Genomic DNA, 24,388 nt, shown 5'->3' on the forward strand with positions numbered 1-24,388 from the left:
ATTGATTACTGCTTTAATCTATATTAATTGCCTTCTTCTGCCTGTTTTGACTTTAATTTGCTTTTCTTTTTCTAATCTCTCTAAGTATAAGCTAAGGTCATTGATTTGAGACCATTCTTTTCCAATACAGGCATTTATTGCTATAAATCTCCCCCAAAGTATTGCGGCAAAGATTTGTGGCATCTCACAAATTCTGATATGTTGTGTTTTCATTTTCATTTAGTACAAAGTATTTTCTAATTTCCTTTTTTATTTCCCCTTTGATCCATGAGTTATTTAGTTTCCAAATATTTGAAGATTTTTCTAGATACCTTTCTGCTATTGATTTCTAATTTAATTCCGTTTTGGTCAGAGAATATACTTTGTATTATTTGAATCCTTTTAAATATATTAAGATTTATTGCCCAGAGAGCATGTTTTCTTGGTAAATGTTTTTTATGCACTTGAAAAGCGTGGGTTTTTTGCTGTTGTGCTATCAATGTCTATCAGGTTAAGTTAGTTGATAGTGTTATTCAAGTCTATTATATTCAAGTATATTATATCCTTGCTGATTTTCTGATTACATTTCCATTAATTACTTAGAGATATTGAAATCTCCAACTATAATTGTGTATTTCTCCTTGCATTTCTATCAGATTTCATTCATGTATTTTGAAGCTCTCTTGTTTGTACATAAACACTCTGGGGGTTTATGTCTTCTTGATTAATTGACCCTTTACCATTATGAAATGACCTTCTTTATCTGGTGGTAATATTCTTTGCTTTGAAATCATCTTCTATTAACATAGCCACGCCAGCTTCCTTTTGACTAGTGTCAGTATACTATATATTCTTCCATCTTTTTTTTAAAGTAAACTTTCAGAGCATTTTGACATTTACCAGAAGTTGCTAAGACAGATAGTTTCCATGTGTACTTGCCCAGTTTCTCCTGTCAGCAACCTTTTTTTTTTTAAGTGATAAAATAAAGTATACATAGCAACCTTTTTAAAAAGTTTTATTGAGATATAATTCACATGCCATAATAATGCACCCATTCAGAGTATACATTTCAGTGGTTTTTAGTGTATTCCCTTTCACCATAAGCAATTTTCAAACATTTTTATTACTACAGAAAGAAACACCATACCCATTAGCTGTCACTACCCATTTCCCCTCATCCCCCGAGCCCTAGGCCACAACAAATCTACTTCCTATCTCTATGTGTTTGCCTGTTCTGGACGTTTCACATGAATGAAGCCATGCAATATGTAATCTTTCATAACTGGCTTCTTTTACTTAGCATAATGTTTTCAAGGTTCATCTATGGTATAGCGTGTATCAGTACCTCATATTTTTTTACTGGCACGTATTACATTGTACATATATACTACATTTTATTCATCAGTTGATACACATTTGGGTTGTTTCCATCTTTTAAATTGAGATATAATTCATATACTATAAAATTTACTCTTTTAAAGTGTGAAAAGGGCTTCTTTCCTTCTCTATGTAGTAGGGGATTTCAGCTTTATCTGATCTTCAACATTTGTTACTGCTTATAAATCCATTTTATGACATCTAAAATTTTATTAACATCATTTATCTGGTGTCTGTTTTCTCATTCTCTTTGTTCTTGTATATTAAAAAAAATTTTTTCTTTTGCTATCATTTCAGTGGAGTTCAGGGAGCAAAAGAATATTCGATCTGCCACATTTAATTTAAAAATCTCTTAAAATTATTTTTGAAGAAGGAAAATAAATTGTTCAAAATTCCATTACCTTTAATTCATTTTCATTTTGTCTTTTTCCTCCCAGTCTTTGTGTACTTACAGACATAATCATAGCATAATTGACTTGTTTTTCTGAAATATAGCATAAGCACTTCATTCATAAGCACAGTATCATATTAACCACTTTAATGGTAGCATAATATTCTTTTGTGTTAATAATGTACCATCATTTGTCTAACCTTTCATCTCTATAGTTAGACATTAAAATTGCTAACTTTGGAGAGGGTATAGCTATTAAAGATAATGCTATAATAAACATTTTTGTTGAGCTTTGGGGCCATTTGCAAGTACACCTAGTAAGAACTATGACTCACCAAATTCCTCCATTTCCTGTGCCAGGACTCACTGATGCCTTTATTCTATTGCTCCTTTTGCAGTTACACCTCAGAGAAAATACCTTGTTATGTATCTGCTAGTCTTTTTGCTGATTATTTTCTCCCAATCAGGTACTTTATCCCCCCGGTTCACAGTGCTGTTATAAACAACATCATTAGGTTCATCAGTCCACAGCTTCCAGTAAACACTTATGGATAGATTTTTTTTGGCTTGTTTCTAAACAGGTTTAAGAATAGTTAAATCAAATATGCTTAAAAATCTGCGAGTTTGTAAAAATACGAATTTAAAAAAGAAAAAGTAATTGTTCATCTGTAATAGATGCTGGAAAAACAAGTCATTTTTTTATTTTTGGTGTTTTTTTTAATTTTTTAAATTTATTTTTGGCTGCATTGGGTCTTTGTTGCTGTGCATGGGCTTTCTCTAGTTGTGGCGAGCGGGGGCTACTCTTCATTGCAGTGCATGGGCTTCTCATTGCGGTGGCTTCTCTTGTTGCAGAGCACGGGCTCTAGGTGCACAGGCTTCAGTAGTTGCAGCACATGGGCTCAGTAGTTGTGGCATGCGGGCCCTAGAGTGCACGGGCTTCAGTAGTTGTAGCATGTGGGCTCAGTAGTTGTGACTCATGGACTCTAGAACACAGGCTCAGGAGTTGTGGCACATGGGCTTAGTTGCTCTGCGGCATGTGAGATCTTCCCAGACCATGGCTCGAACCCGTGTCCCCTGCAATGGCAGGTGTATTCTTAACCACTGCACCACCAGGGAAGTCCCCAAGTCATTGTTTTTAAAACTGATAAATGAAGGGATAAAATCATGTTTTTATCCTGCTTTCTAATATACACTATATGTTTGGGTCTCCAAACAGTTGATGAGGGGAAGTTTTTCTTTATAGAAATATTCTAGCTAATAAGTGAGGAAGTAATGGTGGAATGAAAATATCAGTATTTTATTGCTCCTAATGATTAATGAATCGAGGCATTGACCATCAGTGGCCTTTAATATTACAGAAAAAAGGACAACCAGATTTGCCTCTTACAATAGTATCTCCATGAAATATTCTTGCCAAACAATCAAGCCTGAATCTGATCACGCTTCTAGATCCAACTACCAATTTGCAGGAAATGCAGAGGACAAAAGAATATGTCACACAAGACCATTGGGATGCAGTCAGCAGCCACCAGACGGATGGAAGTTCTGTTGGACAAATAATCCAGTTTCTTCAAAAAATAGATTGCAAGTGGTGGGAAAAAAAGAGAGGCAGACAGACAGGTGGTAGAGAAATCTGTAGATTAAAACCAACCTCAGAGATATATAAACTAATGTAATATATGGACCTTATTTGGGCCCTTCCTGAGTCAAACAAACTGATTGTAAAAAAATAAAATAAAAATAAAAAACAAGGAAAAAAACAAAGAAAAACTTTTTATCATTTATAAGATAAATTAAAAATTTAAACACTGACTAGATATTTTATATTAAAGAATTGTTGTTAATTTTTTCAAGTAGTAGATTTGTAAAAAGTCTGTGTGAAATAATTTCTCATTAGAAAAATAACCAATGTACAATAACCCAAAAATGTTTATTGGTACAGATAACAATGGGAATATTTCTTAGGCTCCTCTCAAGTAGTTCCAGGAACTATTAAATCATACTGAAACTAATAATCAAAGTTGACAGTTGACATGAACCATTGTTTATAATAGCTAAAAGGTAGAAACAATACAAATATCCATTAACAGGAACAAGGGAATGCTATATATTCATACAGTGGAATTTCACACAATAGTTAAATTGTGATTAAGAAATTAAATTCTTAGCTAAACTACCTGGGTTTGAATCCCAGCTCTGGTTCCACCATTTCCTGGCAATATTCTCTTGGACAAATTACTTAACTTCTCTGTGCCTCAGTTTCTTCCCCTTTAAAACAAGGGTAACAATAGTACTTACCTCAGTGGATCATAAGATTGCTATAAATACTAAGTAAGTTGACAAATATATATAATGAGAGATCAGTACAAGTTAGTTACAATAACAATAATAATAATAATTATTATTATTACCTTAATAAGTCTAGCAGCATAATACATGAAAAGCCAAGTGGCAGAATAAAACACAATATGATACCTTTTATATAAAGTTTAAAAACGTACCAAAAAGGGGCAGGGATTTAGATCCTGTTTTGTGTTTTTAGGAATACGAGACCCAGGCAAAGGACTTGACAACAAGCTAGTATTTGATTTCTACTAAATTCTGGACCACGAAGGAAAGAAATTGATTCATCCTCTCTTCTCTCAATATTTACTAAGCAGCTTCATACAGAGATCATTAGAAGGATACCTGTCATTCCAGCTACTGACACTGGCACATCAAATGAATACTGGGCAATGCTTGTCTAAGAATATACTTCTTGTGTAGAAATTTTGTGCCTGGATCTTCTAAGCAGCCCAGGAGAGGTTTAGACCATTACGCATTTGAGGTTACTTGCACTCTTCAGTATCAGGTAGTTAAACAGGAAAAACTGTGGTAGATTCTCACATTACCTCCGTTTAACTAATTTGATTACTCACCTTTCTGTAAACCCCACTGACTAATGAACACAGTATTCATTGTTGTAGGCCACTCTCTTTCTGTCCCTTCTGAGTTGTTTGTTTACAAAGAGCCAGGTGTTTTGTCCCAATTAATTATATAGTTTAAATATTACATAAATCAATGAAATATAAGATGTATACTTTGAAAAGCATTAATAAGGAATAAAATGCAATATAATCCTGTGTATTCTTTATGGATATAAACAGGTATAAAAACATAAATGGGAATGAAAAATACCTAATTCAGGATCATTGTTGCCTCTAGGATAAGAGAGAAATAGGATCAACAGAGGTACACAGTAGGCTTCAACCAGATCTATAATGTTGTATGTCCTTTGTTTTAAAAAAATGCACAAAGCAAATATGTTTAAGATGTGGTTAAGAGTTGATAAATATAGGTTTTGAATACACGTTTTTCCCATTCCTGTCTTCCTTTTGTTTGTCTCTCAAGACTAAGCATTTCACCAAAGTTCATCAGAAAATAATCAGAAGTTAATTCTTTTTTTTCAACATCTTTATTGGAGTATAATTGCTTTACAATTGTGTGTTAGTTTCTGCTTTATAACAAAGTGAATCAGTTATACATATACATATGTTCCCATATCTCTTCCCTCTTGCATCTCCCTCCTTCCCACCCTCCCTTTCCCACCCCTCTAGGTGGTCACAAAGCACAGAGCTGATCTCCCTGTGCTATGCGGCTGCTTCCCACTAGCTATCTATTTTACATTTGGTAGTGTATATATATGTCCATGTTAATTCTTAAAGTGACTTAATATGTGGACTCCACAGGCCAGTGTAGAATCACAAAAGGGCTGGCTGGCACCATCCCTGAACTGTGCAGTAGGGTACACTTGTATTCCAGTGTCCAGAACTGGATAGGAAATACCCAGCAATTTAAACAGTGAATCTTTGTATTCTAATTATTCTTTTTAAGAACATTACATATTTATGGAATCACTCCTCCCAGGAGCTTTTTCTCCTGAAATCTGGCTTCCCTCTGAACTCCCTAATTGAAGCCTTGGGCCTAGAGAGTGAACGTATCTAGCCAGACAGTCCTTAGATAGGCCTCTCATACTGATATCTTAACCTTCCCTTGACCAACTCGTCTCTGAGATGACTTGTATCCATTTATTTGGATTTGAATCTGGCCTGCTGGTTAATGAGCCCCGTGAAGTTTATTCTCCATATCTTGTCCCATGCCGGGTTTCCTTTGAATGCTTTGTGGAAAATGAATGGCATTGCTTAATCTAGTGCTTTCAGAGCTATTTTTTCTAGATAAGGAAGGAAGTCAACACATTCTTAAACATCTCATAAAATTGCATGGCAAAATATCACTTGTTTATTTAGGATAAAAATCATAAGAATTATTATGAAATGTAAAGTAAATATTATTGCCAAAATTGAAGAGGAAAAAAAGATGCCATTTGACAACAGTATTACCACCACCCTCAAACCTTCATTGTGGATTGAGTCTCATCTCTGTACAAAATAAAAGGTCATAAAGCTGGCATATGGGCCAATTCGAGAAACCATCTTGGGAAAGTCTTTTTTTTCAAACCAAAAAAAGGATCAGAATCATGAGATAGTTTTATCTACAGGTGCTTATTTTCTTTGTTTACTAAAACTACTATTAACACTATCATAGAACATAATGAATCTGAACCCCTAAGCAGTATCATTGCATCTTTCTCTAGATAATTATAGTTTTGTTTTGTGAAATATCTTAGTTTTTGTATCTTACAGAAATGACATAGAATAATGGAAAACCTTACCTCTGTTCCCTTTTCTTCTACCCATCTTGCTGTGTGACCTTGGGCAAATCCATTTTCTTTATGGGGTCTCTCAAATGTACAGTGAGGGCATGCAGTATTCACCTTCCACCCAACTTTCTAGCCCAGTCAGAATGCATGGCTCCATTTTTGCAATTCTTATTTTTAAAAAAGCCTTATATGGATGGAATCTAGGCAGAATAAGGTGCTACTGCCCTCTGCTGGCCCTAAGAACACACCTACCCACCAGTGCAGTGGATCTGCCCATCTGAACAGCAAGGAACTCAGTGCCCCTTGCTTGCACTTGAGAAGACACAGCAGGAAACCACAAAGAAAGGAAGTACATTTCATATTTGGAAAAATAATAATATTTAAAGTATTGGGGAATTAATGATTTCTTATGAATGTATCAGATGCCATCACCATTTGTGACTGACTTGCCACCAAAAAGTGCTTATTCTATAATCCCTTCACCTTGCTGTCGTTCTCACCTAGTAAACAAGCTGTGGGTTCTGACCCTTTGGGCCACTGTCACTGTTACACCATTTTTCTGCTTTGGAACACATTCAGTCCACTTTTGTTCAAAAGATTTAGGGAAGTTTTTACATATTCACTTGTAGTTTGTGAATAAACAGGTAGATAATGACTGGTATGTGCCAAGGAAAGTGAATACGCAGCATCAGCGAGAAAACTGCTGAAAGAGGAAGGCAGGGCTTCATTAGACTCTCAGATTCCTACAGCGCTCTGTCAAGTTATAATAAGAGATTTATAATTAATTATAACTTTCTGTTTTGTTGATGATCCTAAAAGGACTACATGTGAGAAACTGATAAGAATTTAAGAGCTCAGTTTTTCTGAGCTCATCTATATTAATATAATTTCAGAACTCCAAAATTTTAGAATCTGTTGTTACATTGTGTTTGTAAGAAATGGTGCTGCCTCTGACTATACTCAAGGGAAAGGCAGTTGAGAATTATGCTTTTACCTTGTTTAAATTTTATGCCTTTAAAATCTCTTTCACAATAGGCCTATGCACTGCCACTGAGGTCATTGTTATTTCTTAGAGTGGTTGGGGCAAAAAAGAAAACAGTTCAACCCACATCTCAGGTGTCCTCAAGCAGAGTATAGAAGGAGTATGTGACTCACAGTATCTGTGGCTCACAGAACCACACACATTTTGTCCTTGATTCCCATAGGTAGAGAGTAGCTATGTCTTAAATGAGCAGTCTTTGCACAGCTTCCCCTTGGGGATCTCCTGATACGTGCTTCATGGTCAGTTCCAGCTTATAGTCCTTAAAAGAGTTACGGACGATCATCCCAACAGCAGTGCATAGGCCTATCTTGAAAGGGACTTACATATGGGATGCAGAAGTACACAGACTCTACTAGGCAAAATCACAGCCACCCCACTTCCAACTATATAAGTACTACATTTCATGGTATACATGGTGCCTATTCCAGTTGTAGGTTTAGTCTGTTCTGAACCAAGAAGGAAATTAATTAGCATGTACTGAGCATATAATTTTTACCAGGAATCTTATACATTTGTTATGCATCCCTAAGAAATGAACCAACTTTTTGCTACATAACTGTTATGTATATAACCTTAATAGTGATCTTCAGTGTCGAACATTTTAGAAGAGAATTCGCTTATTAAATTACTTCAAAATAAAACTTTAGCTCTACTGATAGAATACAAATTAACTCAATTCTAAAGAATAAAACGGAACAAAAATTATCTGTCTCTTGAAAGTATTATCAGGTATTTGCTGAGAAATAATGGATTTAAAATTTTTTGAAACATCTTTAACTTTTCGAGGTGAAAGAAACAGCTATGGAAAGGTGACTCAAATCATTTACTGAAGTTTGGCAATTGTAAGTTGTCTATAAAATTTAAAACACAGCATTAATTAAAATCATATCAGAGGTTTCAAGGCAGAATATTACTTTGGGAAACAAAATCCTAAAGTGAAGGAAAAGAAACAATTGTGCTAAACAGTATTTAATTTATTTATGATTTGCTTTCAGTTTCTTTGCAAGATAATTTGCTATAGTAAAAAGAGCAGGGACTTTGGAAACAAACTAACTTTGGGCTTGAAATGTAGTTCCACCACTTATGTAATTGCTATACGGCTTTGGGCAATGACTTAAACCTTGAATTTCTGTTTTCTCTTCTTTAAATTGGCAATAATAATGTGCATCTTACGCGATTTTTAGAATAAATGAGATGCATAAATATTTATGAAGAGCCTCAAGTGACTGCAGAGTTAGTTTTCTTTCCCTCTGTTGTTAATCACAGAGTAGGGTTTACTCTGACTTAGAAGCCCAGCAGCAAGTTCTGGAAAGGAAGGTTTGGTTTGAGATTACCTTCCCACGCCCAGACTTGGTTACCAGAAAATGCCCCAGAAGCCCGGGACAGTCATCTATGGATTATGTGAGCCAGACAGCAGCCTCGGTAGGGAGGTAAATGGCTGGAGTGAGCAGGAGGGAGGGTGCAATTCCTCTTGGGTCCCAAATTCATGATATGCCCTCATTCTGTGTGCAAGGCGAAGCTGTAGGCTCACTCGCATTTCAATTAGTGTCCCCCTAACCCCATCAAAATGTACTCTACTACCAAGTAGAAGAAATTTTGAATTATCTGGAGTTTTATATTTAGGTTGTCATGAATTTTATTATATGTCCTAATTGTAATAAGAGCTACCAACTCTACAGTGCTTGCTGTGTGCACAGTACAGTGTTTAGGTACTTTTCATATATTCTCTAATTTATATAATTCCTTTGATTTTTAGCTGTTGCTAAAATATCCATTTTAATAAGTAAAGTGACAGAGACCCTGAAGGATTTGATAGCAAGCCCAAAGTTGCCAGTTAAAAATATGTAAGTTGCTGATTGCTAAGCTTGTACTGCCATAAGATATTGTTTAGATAAATCCTTGTATCACATTCATGATTATCTGTGGCCCCTGTAACCTTCTGAACTGTCATGACTCTGTCAGCCCCATGGTGATGTATATTGTGTGTTCTCACAGAAACTGGCCCCTGGAGTCAGCCAGTTTGCTTACACCTGTGTACAGGACCACCCCATTTGGACGAATCAGCAATTTTGGGAGACAACCTTTTACAATGCGGTGCAGGAACAGGTTCGATCCCTGTATCTCTCAGCCAAGGAAGACAATCATGCCCCACATCTGAAGCAAAAGGTAAGATAAAGAAAGGTACTTGAGTGGGGCTGTGGTCCTGGCTTCAAGGAAAGCTTACTCAGGTATTCCCAGGGCCAAAGGAAATCTAGCCACTTCCTACCAGTGTATTTGGGGTTTACTTTAGGAAGCCCTCTGGTGAGCATCTTTCTCCTGTTGATTTCTGACATTGTTTTCCATAATAACTTCTTACTACAGTTCTGTAGCACTAGATTTGTTTTATTGTATTTTAATAAATAAGAATTCCCTGGAAACAATTATAGGAAGTTGAACAGAAAGAATAAACCTAAAATACCTAGGCAGATGTCTTTATGCAATTAACTTCTTGAAGGAATGTCAAATTAAAGTCAGTTGACTCGAAAATAAATGCTCAAAAGTATGCCAGCAATAAATCTAGGTCTTGTTTTAGGAGTATTCTATATGTTTCCATATATTTTTATCACCATGAAATAAATTTAAGGAAACTATCAAGAAAATAGTTTAAAATAAAGAAAATTGGTTTTAATTTGAAAGAGCAGTTTAAATTTTTCTGAAATTTTGAAATGTCATACACTACCTGTCTGGTCTTAGGCAATTCACTTTACCTTTCTGTGCCTTATTTCTACATTGGTAAAATCAATAGATAAGATTATTGTAAGATTTTAATGTCTAATACAAGTAAAGGACATTGAAGAGTTCCTGGCACATACTAAATAATAACTGTTAGAAATTACTGTCCTCATTAATTGAACTTAAAGCAGCACTAAGGGCTGATTATCAGTATTGATTCACTTTAAGAGTAATTTTTTTTGTTTTTTTAATTTATTTTTTTATTGAAGTATAATTGAAGAGTAATTTTTAATCCTACATGCTGGGCTAATACATTGCTGCTGATCCTTTCCTCCATTTTAAATTTGCCATATATTATGTGAGATAAATGAACCTCGATAGCTAAACTGAAACTACCTAGTAGTCACATATTTCTATGACCTCAAGTAATTTTAAATATATTATTGATCTATTATTGAGTATGATAAGAACAGAAACTTTAATAACAAATAGCACTATATGACATCAATCTGATATTTCAAATTATTGTTTTACAGTTAGCTTTAATTGTTTTTTCTTAACTTAAAACTCTGATTTTTCTTTCAAAACACCAGATGTACTTGGAAAAGGGGTAACTTGTAGCAGATCCAAAGAGTATTAGCTCGAAGTCATATTCTAGAAATATTGGCCTGGTGGGGTGCTTTTGATAATTTTTAAAGAAGATGTGGTGCTAACATTGGTATATCTCAAAAACGTTCATAGATCAAATACATGTCACTGCTTCTGTGTCCTTTATTCTATAAAAGTCTGTCTCTGAGCCCCAGTTTAGGTATGCGTGAGACTATAGATATACCAGCTCTTCATAAGCTGTAAAGTGCTGTGCAGATGTGGGTTACTGCTGTTGTTTAACTCTTCAGCCTATAGGAAACCCCTCCTAAAAATCCCATGGACACCTATATACCCATGTGGTGATAATGTTTGATTCCCATATTTACAAAGAAACCTAGCTCTATTTTTTTGTGACTTTGGTCATTCTATCTTCTTCTCCAAGGAGCAGAAGAAAAGAAGCAGCAGAGTATTAGAAAATGCTACTGGCACATTTGACCTGAGCATTAATAGGTACTTCAGGTCAACGATTTGTTATAACTGGCAACTTGAAGGGGATAGAGCCATAGAGATAAATAAATGCAGTGAAATGTTAGCAATGAGAAGTGTGTACATCTTTGTTTTGCTGCTGCTTCCTTGTGTTTGTCATGTGGCTCCATTCAAGGCCTGTTGGAGCTCAGAAAAAAAGACGTTTCATGTTGTTATATTTTGTTTACATATTTTCATTTTTACTGATATAGGTATTAGATAGATGAATTATTAAAACATCTTCCATGACTTTTGAAGCTCATGTGAAGTGATAGATTTGGATTTTCTTTAATTTTTATTATTTTTTTAAAGTTTTGGCTACGTTGGGTCTTCGTTGCTGCAGATGGGCTTTCTCTAGTTGCGGCGAGTGGAGGCCACTCTCCGTTGCAGCGCACAGGCTTCTCATTTGCAGTGGCTTCTTTTGTTGTGGAGCACGGGCTCTAGGTGCAAGGGCTTCAGTAGTTGTGGAACACAGGCTCTAGGGAGCACGGGCTTCAGTAGTTGCAGCATGCGGGCTCAGTAGTTGTGGTGCACAGGCTCAGTTGCTCTGCAACATGTGGGATCCTCCCAGACCAGGGATTGAACCCGTGTCCCCTGCATTGGCAGGCGGACTCTCAACCACTGCACCACCAGGGAAGTCCCAGATTTGGATATTTTTGCTTTGGTTTTTAGGGTAAACTGCCTGATGACCAATATCAGGAGAAGACAGCAATGGACCTGGCAGCCGAGCAGCTACGCCTTTGGCCTACTCTGAGCAAATCAGCTCAGCAGGAGCTGGTGCAACGTGAGGAAAGCACTGTCTTCAGTCAGGCCATTCACTTTGCAAACCTCATGGTCAATCTGCTAGTTCCACTAGATACAAGTAAAAACAAGCTCCTAAGAACGTCAGCACCAGGAGACTGGGAAAGTGGGAGCAACAGCATTGTTACAAACAGGTACCAAATGTGGACACACAGAGACCCTCCTATTCTTCTTGGCTTAGCACAGAATATAAAGTATTTTGGGTAAATATTGCTATACATATTTCAAAAATTAACCATTTTCCACATCTTCAGACTTGCTCAGCTTTTCTCTATTAAAAGACTTTCACTACATCCAACTATTGTTAATCACCTCCCATACTCTCTTCTCTTTTATGACCTCTGATTTTTCAAATGTCTCAACCACTACTGATCCAGCCCTTCAGTTACTTTCCACCGCAGCAATTTACAGAAAGCACTCTGGAAAATTACTAATGAACTCCTTCTTGTCAAAGTGATTATTTGTTTCTTGGCCCTCCTTTTCTTCAGTTTATCCATTGCATTTGCCTATAATCATGTCCTCAACCATTCCTTGCTCTTAACCCTACTACTTCCCATACCACTGGGAATAAAACCATAAGGCCTAACAGGATCTGGCCCCTGGCTATTGCTCAGACCTTATTTCCTATCACTCTTCTATCAACGAAACTGGTATCCCTGTTCAACATTCGAGGCATGATACTGCCTCAGGGCCTTTGTACTTCTTGCTCCTGCAATCTGGAATACTCTTCCTGAAATAGTCATAAGAATCACTCCCTCACTTCATTTAGTTCTCTGCTCTAATGTCACCCACCCAGAGAGGCCTTCCTGACTTCCCTGTCTTAAGTAGCACATCCATCACTTGCTCATACCTTTTTTTTCTTTCATGACATTTTCTACAATCTGATTTACATAGTGAGTGGCTAAGGCACCTAAGTTCGTTAATGCTTTGGGATGGTGTGATGGCCAAATTCACTGCTTTGCTTTACTTCTAACACTGATTCAGCTAATGTGGTTGGATTTGGAAGAAAGAGAAGTGAGTAGTTTAGAATTGGCAGTGAGTCTTTTCCATGACTAGCAGTCTAAAAGAAGTCATAGGAGGCAGGAGTATTTATTGAATTAAAAAAAAAAAAAGCAACACGGGCAGGTATCACACTTTCACATTCTGCTCCATTTCAAATTTATTCCCTTCTTTTGCATGATTTGTATCACCTACAGACAAATGATGGTTTCAAAGTGACCAAAATGGTTGTGATTCACTGACAGAAAGAAAAATATTGGCAAGAGAAGGGTTCATAGGACAATTTTGTTCTTCCATTTGGAAAAATACACTACTTGCTGAAAAAGGTTCTTTTACTTTGCCTACCAGGGACATGTCCCCCAGTTGCCAAAGGTCAAAGATAGCCATATTACTTTGTCTGGCTCCATGTGGCAATTAATTTGGAAGGACGAGTTTTTTTAGAAGGTTCAAGTATCAGATAAAATTTAATGTCTCTTTTTGTTTTATTTTCTGTGGTTCGTGAGTTCCTCTTAGAAAAATGACAGAAGGTATTCCTTACAAAAACAAATCTGGATCCAAAGAACAATGTCTGACAATAGCTTCCAAATGTAGGCAAACAGAACATCATGTTTCACCACTATCACTTATAGAGAAGCCATGGAGTTAAGTGAGGTTTCTACTTGAGTATACATCCCTTTGAGCAAGTTTAAATTGCTATGGAAGATCACTGTGATATAATAGTCATTTGTTTTACTGACCATGATTTCTTTCCTTGACTTTCTTAGTATTGCAGGAAGTGTAGCTGAGAGCTATGATACAGAAAGTGGGTTTGAAGATTCAGAGAATAATGACATTGCCAATTCTGTTGTGCGTTTCATTACCCGATTTATTGACAAAGTTTGCACAGAGAGTGGAGTTACTCAGGATCACATCAAGAGCCTGCATTGCATGATACCAGGTAATCGCTTTGCAGATATTAGAGAACCAGAATATTAGAGATAACTGAATAAGAATTATTCTTATGGGTCTGTTTTCTCCAGCATAATACTTGGCTTCCATGTAGTTTAGCCTGCTATTTATTTTTGTTTCTATTAGTTTTTTTCAATAGTTTTAAATTAGAGTAAAATATTTCATAAAATTTGCCATTTTAAACTTTTTTAAGTGTAAAATTCAGTGGCATTAATTATATTCACAATGTTGTACAACTGTCACCAACTGTCTATTACCAAAACTTTTTCATCACCCCAAACAGACACTGTACCCATTAAGCAACAGCTCCCCATTCTCCACCCTCTAGCCCCTGGTTACCTCTAGTCTACTTTCTATCTCTATGAATTTGCCTATTCTAGATACTGCATATAAGTGAAATCATATAATACTTGTCCTTTTGTGTCTGGTTTATTTCATTGAGCATAATGTTTTCAAGGTTTATCCAGTTGTAGCAGGTATTGTAACTCATTTCCTTTTATGACTGAATAATACTCTAATTGTATGGATATACCACATTTTATTTACCCGTTCATCTGTTGATGGACACTTGGATTGTTTTGACCTTCTGGCTGTTGTGAACAGTGCTACTATGAATATTCATGTACAAGTATCTGAGTCTTATTTTCGGTTCTTTGGGGTATATACCTCGGAGTGGAATTACTGAGTCATATGGTAATTCTGTGTTTAACTTTTTGAGGAATCACCAAACTATGATTAGTTTTTAATTCTAAAATATCCAGAATTTGTTTTAATTCTGCTTGTTTGGTACTCTTTCATTTTGAATACTCTGATTCATCCCAGGGATTGTAGCTATGCACGTTGAAACCCTAGAAGCAGTGCATCGAGAGAGTAGAAGACTTCCACCTATACAGAAGGTAATTATTCCAGACTACATGCTTTCAGAGTATAAAATCTCTTAAAAAGAGCAACAGTAGACAGTTGTGCCCCAGAAAGTACCTTCTCATAACCTTCTACAGAGACCAGCTCTAGTTTTAATGATACATTAAACTTTGAGAGGAGTTTACATGTAGATCCTCATAAAAAAAGTATAGTGAAACAGAATAGTGGATCAACAAAGGAGCAATAATAACCTCTTGTTGAGTCTACTTTTATAGGCAAGGCATAAATTATGAACATTCTAACTTCCAAGCCCAAGCCACGATTTTGTGCCCTGCCTATTTCCCCCCAAAAATGACTTAAGGCAATTACCATAAAATCACCAGGTTCCTGACTCTGTATGCATTACAAGCATACATCGCAAACATCTGGGAAGTCTATTAAAAGTTGAGAGGCCTGAATCCCAGCCCAGCCTCCTGAATAGGAGTACCCTGGGACTTGGCCTGGGAATCTGTACTTTAACAAGCCTCCCAGATGATTATTTTGCAGTTAGTCTGGCACCAGTCTGTGGGACTAGGGTTCAAGACCCTCTTACCTATATAACAGAACTACTAAAAATAAATTCAAAGGAGAAATCAGAAGCCAGATGGAAAGGAGAGATAATTCTATCAGAAATCTGACACACAGTGATCATTATACTTTGGCTTTACATTTAGCTCTGAGGTTCCTAGGGCCAACAAAAAGAATAGTGCTGATTTATATAGTTTTTATTGCTCAGTGAAAAAAAAAAAGCATATTATATCTTCAGGAGAGATGGATTTTTTTGAACCCTTCAGGGGAGTGTATCTTGTGGTTACTTACTTCCCAAGATGTATAAATGGTCATAGCTTGGCCAGTTTTTGTGTTAATCTTTATAAAAGGCTAAGAAAGCCTCTTCAAAGATGCATCCATTTTTTAAAAATATTTGTTTTTTCAATTTTCAAAGTAACAATGCTTTTGTATAAAATTGAAACATTAAAGAAGCACACATTGTACAAAATGAAAGTCCCCCATGGTCCTCCTCACCCCGACCTCTACCCTTAACCATGATAGCACCACCTTTAACAGTTTGGTTCATATTCTAAAAGGGGATCATAATATACACACTGGTTCATAGCTCTTTTTTTACTTAGCAATGTATTCTGGCATCTTTTTATGTTCACATATATAGATCCATGTCATTCTGTTTAATGGTTGCAAAATGTTCCATTGAATAGGTATCTCAAAAAGTTTAGTAATTTCCAATGATTTTACTGTGAATAAGCAATGCTGAGAAGAATCTTTTTACATTTGGATATAGAAACATCATTTCTGCCTCTTCCCAAATCTGTTTACTCATTTTGGCTACTTGGGAAGTCTGGCTTAAATTTTTTAGATCTGTAACTGCAAAGATAACCTTGGTCCAAGTGTTGGAAATCCCACTAGAGTTGTGTTTAAATTAACTTTCTCTGTTGCTAGCCCAAGATTCTTAGACCTGCTCTACTGCCAGGAGAAGAAATTGTTTGTGAAGGTCTTCGAGTCCTGCTGGATCCTGATGGAAGAGAAGAAGCCACTGGAGGGCTCCTTGGAGGCCCTCAGCTCCTGCCAGCAGAAGGAGCCTTGTTCCTCACCACATATAGAATTCTGTTCAGAGGGACTCCCCATGATCAGCTAGGTATGGCTCATATAATGCCATCAGAACAGGGTTATCTATGTGCTACATGAGGCTTTGATTCCATCTGTTTGCAGTGATTTGCAAGTCAGTTCAGATTCAGAGTAAGCCTTTTTACCACACAGCTTTTTTTTAGAACTTTTGTCTCTCAAAGCTAATGATAATTTGGATCATAGATTCTTATTTGAAGAACCAAAGGTATCTTCTAGAGAGCAAACCATGGTTCATCCACTGAAACTATAATAATTTCATGAGGCAGCATTTTGTGACTTAGGGATATTCATAGTATCCAGCTACTAACATCCTCTGCTGATATGTCCCACCTTCTGATCCCTGCAGTAAACTGTAAGGCTGAGGTTTTCCAGACTCATGATCCCTTTTGTGGAAGGGTGTGCTAAGCATTGCAGGGCTGTACAGCACTAACTAACCAACCCCACTTCTCTCATTCCATTTCAACTAACCCCATTCCTCTCTTAGCAGACCTCTCTTCTATTCAGAAGACCTCTCTTCTAAGAAGATACCTCTCTTCTATTCACTAAACTCCCTCAACTTCTATTTTCTACTACGCTCTACAATCTTCTGTATTAGAAAGGAATAGCATACCTTATCAAGTCCAAATTATCTTTTTTAAATCTTTATATAAACTAGTCTCTATATAAACTATTCTGGTTGATAGAAAAAGCATATAAGGTTTTGGGTAAAATTACTGAACTCCAAATCAAGAAGCTCAGGTTTAGATCACTGTTGACCAATCTTGCTATCTTAAGTGAGTCCCCTAACCTCTCTGAGTTTCAATTTATCCTTTTATAAAATTAGGGAATTGGGCTTGCTTGGTGATAATGCAGTCGCTCTCAGCCTTGACTGCGTATATGAATTATCTGGGAAGCTTTAAAAAAAAAAGTTTTTTTTTTTTTCTGGGCCTAACTCTCAAACAATTGAATTAGAATCTGTAATAGGATTCTAGGAGGGGGAAGACCCAGACATCTGTGTATTTTTGTTACATACTGAGGACTGAGAAACATTGGGATAAATGGTTACTAGAATTCTTTCCTCATCTGAAATTATTTACTCAATAGCATTTGATGAGTGTGTACTATGTGTTATGCACTTTGTTAGACAGTGGAATTCAGATGTATAAACTGTATTATCTTCAAAATCTCACAGTTGTATAATCCCTTGCTTAGATAAAATCAAGATGGTTTATTGGTCATAAAGATTGCTTACCACATGAAAAGCAAAAAGCTCGTAAAATTCAATAAAGAAAATGAATCAGCAGGAATAGTTGTGCTCTTCTGAAAAAGAGTGAAAAAGAGAGCAAAAATTCTCAATCCTCTCCTGTCATGTTACTGTAAATAAATTACATTTGTATTTGTAAGCAAGTGTATTTTTAAAACTAAATATCTAGTACTTAAAGCATTTTTTGTACTAAAACCTTTGTGAGCTCAGTGGCCATAAACATATATTTTGGGCATATAAATATATGAGATACTTGGTCATTTAAATTGCTCTAATTTATGTCTTTTAAAGAAATCAAAGCCATATTTAGTGTGAAAACTTGTATTGGTCTCTTGTTTTTTCTTGACAATTTTTGGGTTAATTTCACATTTTAGGAAAGTTATTTTCATCAGAGAAAAGTTTTGTATTTACCTCTTTTATTTCTCTTTTTAAGTTAATTTAAATTTTAAATTTTCTCTTTTAATGCCACATAGAAATCTGATCATTTGACATGTGTTACATAAGCACAAGTCATTTAATACATCTTAGAACTTAAATCCTGTGTATGTCTTGATTTTGTTTAGTCTCTGGGTATGAGTCTAATATAAGAGAATTTTCCAGGTTAGGAATTCAGAAGTTCAGGGACTGAGGAATTCTGATAATAATAAGTAGATTACTTAATATATGGGCTCTTAAGTCAGATAAACCTAGTTCAAATCTCACCCCCTTTGGCTTACTAGCTGAGGGGCCTTGCCCATTGCTCCTCCTTTCTGTTACTTGTACCGCTGCCTGAAATGCCCACCCTTTTCCCCTCTGCAGATCCAAACCTACATTCTTTTCAACGCTCACCTTCTCTCTCACTTCTTCCAGGAATCAGTCTCTAGCCATCTAGCGTGCAGAAGTCTTCTCCCCTCTGAAATATTTAAAGCCATGTTCCCTCAAACCTAGGAGCTAATTGCATGTTGTTGTATTCTGTATTCTGCATGTGACTTTCCTCCCCCGTGGGGAACTGTGAGCTCTCCAAGGGAAGCTTCATGTGTGCTACTTCTTTTCTAGATGCTCATCTTCATACCCTCAGGTAGTTGATAAATAATTATTTGTATTTTCCCTTTCTTGCTTTAATATTTAAACTCCTGAAAATCTTGAGCCTAAGCCCAATCATATATCTTCTGAAGGCACATATACATAATATAGCATCTTTATACAGAAACAAACTTTAACAATCTTTTCTCTTTTGCTTTATTATTACATTAAATATGATAAATGTCTTTTAAATATTTGAAGATACTTCTTTTCTTCTGTATAAAACCTACCCTTCCTCTAAGATACCTTAAACCAGATGATCTTGTGTGGCACATAATAGGCTGGGGAACTAGAATGAAGACTGGCAGGCTGGGACAGTTCCTTCACTCTGGGAAAGGATTGTTTCTCAGGAATGAATTGCCATGCAACAAAATTAATGAATGCGATTCTAGAGTCGTGGCACTTTCTCTCACTGCATTCCGGGACATTGTCCTCTCCAGACACATTTCTCCGGCAGAGGCTGGTGAAATGAGCGCAGAGACTCTAGAAAAGAGCTCTAGAAAAGGGCTTCCCTGGTGGCGCAGTGGTTAAGAATCCACCTGCCAATGCCAGGGACACGGGTTTGAGCCCTGGTCCGGGAAGATCCCACATGCCACGGGGCAGCTAACCCCGTGAGCCACAACTACTGAGCCTGAGCTCTAGAGCCCGCGAGCCACAACTACTGAGCCCACACACCACAACTACTGAAGCCCGCGTGCCTAGAGCCTGTGCTCCACAACAAGAGAAGCCACCACAATGAGAAGCCCGCGGGCAGCAACGAAGACCCAATGCAGCCAAAAATAAATAAATAAATTTATTTTAAAAAAAGAAATGAGCTATAAAGTGCTGTTGCTTAGTCTGTACCCTGTCTTCCTATAGTTGGTGAGCAGACAGTTGTGCGAAGTTTTCCCATTGCCTCCATCACCAAGGAGAAGAAGATTGCAATGCAAAACCAGCTACAACAGAACATGCAGGAAGGACTGCAGATCACATCAGCATCTTTTCAGGTATTAAGAAAGGGAGCCATTCGTCTGCTGTTTAAAAGTTTTCTACAAATGATGTCATGGCCACTTTCCTTTGATCATATGGTCAGGAGTTAGAGGATGAGGAGAATCAGAGGGTCTGAGAGGGTAATCTTTGATTGAGTCAACTCTTGAATGGTATTGGATTTAATCCTCCATTTCCTGAGCCCTGCAGTCAACTCAGAGTAATAATAGATTATCTGTCGATATTCAGTGATCTTAGAAATTCAGATACACACAGTTGACTCTTATTCTGTGCCAAGTCATACCTCAGTTTGTGTTTGATAAAGTCTTTAGACAGAAAGCATCTCTTGGGATCTATTTCAGAAGGAAATGCCCTGTGGCTCTTCTGTGGAAGAGGTAGAGCTCTGAGAATTACAGCTAGGTCTAAGGTTCTAAGTAACCCCTGATGAAGCAAAGGTTTTTTCAGGGAGCTCTGAACGTATCAGAACTTGTGAAATTATTGATGCAAACCAGACACTTGGAAGAGTGATCTTTTCTTAGTTTTCCTTTTTTTATAATTCTCGGTCTGTGACATTGTGCTCTTCTCACTCTTCCTGCCTTGCCTCTGACTTCTCAGATTTGCAGGGTTCCAGTTCTTGCCTCGTTCCTTCCAGGCAAGAAGCCCTCCCTAGTACCTCCATACGCTAATTGTGTGAAATGTAAGTCTGCTGATCTCTAGGCCCAGACCTTCTCTGGTCACCTGAGAGCACTGACCTAGAGATTTCTTCACTATTCCAACTGCCAAAGGACTCTAAACTAGAATGCTGCATGGGTCTACTGGCTAGGATTCTAGTCAAACTGAATTTTTTCTTCCTAGATTTATAGTATCTCTGGGTAGGAAGAGACCTTCTTAGGCCAAATTCCCTATCTAGAACCAACAGTTAATAAATGAGAAGGACATGTTTCCTACTCCAGCCACTATAAGTTAATTTCCCTATCCCATCATAGAAAAAAGATAGTCTTGAATTCCCTGGCGGTCCAGTAGTTAGGACTCCGTGCTTTCACTGCCAAGGGCCTGGGTTCATTCCCTGGTCAGGAAACTAAGATCCCATAAGTCGTGTGGCTCAACCAAAAAAAAAAAAGAAATGAAAAGAAATTGGGAAAAGATAGTCTTAAAGAAACTCAACTTCAAGATACACGATTTTCCTTGCCAGCTAACCACCTATAACAAGTAAACCATTCTGAGCCTTTTTTATTTTTGAAATTTTTAAATTTTATTGCATGATATCCAAGGTCCCTTCAACTTCGAAACTCTTGCCATTAGTATTATTATTTTTTTGTTATTTCAGTAATTTGGGGGAAGCTATCTGTAAATCCTTAATGTTTCTGATATGTTTATTTCTTTTGTCCCTAGTTGATTAAAGTAGCATTTGATGAAGAAGTGAGTCCAGAAGTAGTAGAGATCTTTAAGAAACAGCTGATGAAGTTTCGTTATCCTCAGTCCATTTTTACCACCTTTGCTTTTGCTGCTGGACAAACTACCCCACAAATAATTTTACCCAAGCAGAAGGAAAAGAACACTTCCTTTCGGTAAGAATACAGGTTTCTTCATTTCAGCCCTCCCATAGTTGACTGTCAGGCGAAGTGACCTATCTTTTGGGTCAATATGTGACTGTTCTTTTTGTTTGCTGTTTTGTCACACCCATTGAACCAAGCTCAGGAGTTATGGAACAGCAGCATCAATATATGTAACAATCGTGTCCATTGCTCATGATGCATTTTTAGAATATGAAATTCTCTTTTCCGTTTTTCCTGTACTGATCGCTTTCTAACTTCAGTTTTCATTAATATCCAGGCCTAGTAGACAGTTTTGCTCTGGTCTAGAGATGAGAATGTTTATTTTTTCTTTTTTTGTAACTTTTTATTTAGATATAACTTCAAATTTATAGAAAAATTACAACATAGTACAAAGGATTCCTGTATACCCTTTACCCAGATTCACCGGTTGTTTGTTTTATTCCATTTTCTTTATCATTTTCTCTCTCATATATATACTTTTTCTAAACCATTTGAGTTACATATATAGTGCCCCTTTATCCTTAAATACATCAATATACATTTCCTAAGAACAAAGACATTATCTTATATGACCACAGTACAGTAATCACAACCAGGAAATTTAATTGTCATAAAACTTTTACCTAACCCAGATTCCATATTCAAATTTTGCTTATGAGCCTTTACAGCTACTTTTTTTTCTGTCTGGTACAGGATCCAATCCAGGATCAGGCATTGCATTTACTTGTCATATTTCTTTAGTAGGAATCTTTATTTTCTGATGAAAATGTTGAGGAATTCATGTTGAAACTTAAATTTCAGTTATTACAAAATAACAATTGCTTTAAAATTCTCTTCAGTTAGTGATAAAATATAAGGCTTAACATTTCAGTCCATTCATCATCAAACACCTGGAATTTGAGCATCTGCTAGTACAAATTACATATTAGGGAGTACTCTGCAGATTTTGGAGAAAAGACCTTCCTTTTGCCTGAAAGTGGGGTAGGTTGGGGATTATAGGTGATTTGAAGTCACAGACAGTATGTCATTTCTAAACAGCTTTCTAGGCAATTACAATGGTAAGCCAAGCATCTTATCTTAGCACTGTGGGGTCACAGGGGAGCCTATGATATTCATTATCTCAGCCCTCTATGGAAGAAACAAAGCTTTGTATGGTGTTATATGTTTAGAAACTGTCAGTGGGGTTGATTATATATATATCTATAAAATCAAGCTGATTCTGTCAAGCTACAACAGAGATATAGCAATTTTAAATTTTAAAATATCTTAGAATTGTCTTGCATATATAAAACAAAAGATATAGCTCTAGCTGGAAAAAATTCAAAAATCCCATTGAGTTTAAGTTACACCTGAAGTGATTCACAGTAGGCTTAACTTAGGAAATATCAGCATTCTGTGATTTCTAACAGCTATGTAAAACATGCTCATAACCCTCAGATTTACACTTCAGATCACTAAAGACAAGGTCTGGTAAAACTATTTGACAACAAAAGAATCCTTACTACCTTTCATCAAATGACAAGAAAACACAAAAGGAGTTCTGTTCTTTGCAATAAAGAAGAACATAATCAAAAACAATCTTACTTGAAACCTTCATCTCAATATGATTATTCAGGAAATAGGTTCTTTGTTTACTTCTTTGAATTGTAGATATCTATACCCAGAATTTCTATCAGCAAGAAAAAGTAAACCATTTAAATAAATAAAGTACTTTTAGGTCCAAATGACTTAAATCCTAGTTTCTCTTTAATTAAAGCTGACTCTCAAAAGGGTACTCAAATTTCTGGTTTCTTATTTTTTCTCCTCTCAAACAGGGGAATGATTTTACTCTTTTCTGTATCTCAGAAGGCTTCTAGTGTCAGAAGGCAGGACACCACACATACACATTTAAAACACTTAAGAAATATGTAAAGGTGTTGCCAGTTATAATTGTCAAGATCTTAAAGAAAAACTTATGCGTTAGTAGAGAGTTTGAATCAGCAGAGGAGGAGGCAGGCTGGCTTTCTACGCAGGAGGACTTCCGCAAGCATGGTCTATGGGAACTGGTGGGGGGAGTGGCATGGATAACCAGAGTGGGTTAGGGGTATGCTTGACCAAAAAGCCAAACTGAGGAGTTTAGATGGGGAATGATAAGTAGTCTGTGTCCCACTCTAGGTTCTTGCACTTTTTGCCTAAAACAGTGTCCTGATGACAGCAGTGTTTTATGGGAAATTAGTCTGCTGACATATAAAAAGTGATCTAAAGAAAGAGAGGCTTAATGAAGGTCTGGACAATGCTAGTGGCTGTGGGAATAGAGAACAAGTTGAGCAACGTAGGTATCAAAAAATATAAGTGGCATCTTCATATTAAATTGACATTCTCTTTGGTTTTGTGACTTGTAGCACCTTCTCAAAAACAATTGTGAAAGGTGCCAAAAGGGCAGGGAAAATGACAATTGGGCGGCAGTATTTATTGAAGAGGAGGACAGGGACAATTGTGGAAGAGAGAGTGAACCGTCCTGGATGGAATGAAGAGGATGACATATCTGGTATGTGAGAACTTGTTTTTCCTTCATGAATGAACTTTGTATCTTTCTTCTTATATGAGTAAGAACAAGAGACTAAGACATAGTTGCACTTAAACCTGACTCTCAAAAACCTAGGTCTATCTAATAAGATGGGAGGCACTTACAGCTCCTCAGAACTGGGGAAAAAAGTTTTTTATTTTCCCAGTATTCCATTGTTCAGGTAAGATTTTGTTAAGTTATATTCCTCCTCTACCAAATCCATAGAGCTGATTGGCCACTGTTATGTGGGTCTCATTAAAGGGAGAAAGAAAGAAACCCCACTACATAGAAAATTTAGGTATAAAGTAGTCCCCCATACGTTATTGTTGTGGAATAAGAATAAGGAAATAAGGGCATTAAATATTCAAAGTTGAAGATTTGAGGTTTTGGTAAGAACATTGTGGGTGCTCTTAA

At 36.6% G+C, this 24,388-nt stretch overlaps 1 protein-coding gene across 3 annotated transcripts in view; it reads left to right on the top strand.

The window, feature by feature from the left end:
• SBF2 (SET binding factor 2) overlaps positions 1-24,388 on the top strand; it is a 469,332-nt gene that overhangs the window by 385,447 nt on the left and 59,497 nt on the right. For 2 of the 3 annotated variants that reach the window (XM_081239229.1, XM_081239231.1), the window contains 8 exons: positions 9,484-9,654; positions 11,986-12,248; positions 13,878-14,050; positions 14,884-14,957; positions 16,417-16,612; positions 19,766-19,893; positions 21,266-21,441; positions 23,811-23,956. In XM_081239229.1, the coding sequence (XP_081095355.1) occupies positions 9,484-9,654; positions 11,986-12,248; positions 13,878-14,050; positions 14,884-14,957; positions 16,417-16,612; positions 19,766-19,893; positions 21,266-21,441; positions 23,811-23,956 (1,327 nt within the window). The remainder of the gene's footprint in view (positions 1-9,483; positions 9,655-11,985; positions 12,249-13,877; positions 14,051-14,883; positions 14,958-16,416; positions 16,613-19,765; positions 19,894-21,265; positions 21,442-23,810; positions 23,957-24,388) is intronic. The other variant, XM_081239230.1, reaches the window with a different exon arrangement.

The sequence above is a fragment of the Mesoplodon bidens genome, assembly GCF_964165515.1.
Source record: "Mesoplodon bidens genome assembly, chromosome: 7".
Classification (NCBI taxonomy): domain Eukaryota; kingdom Metazoa; phylum Chordata; class Mammalia; order Artiodactyla; family Ziphiidae; genus Mesoplodon; species Mesoplodon bidens.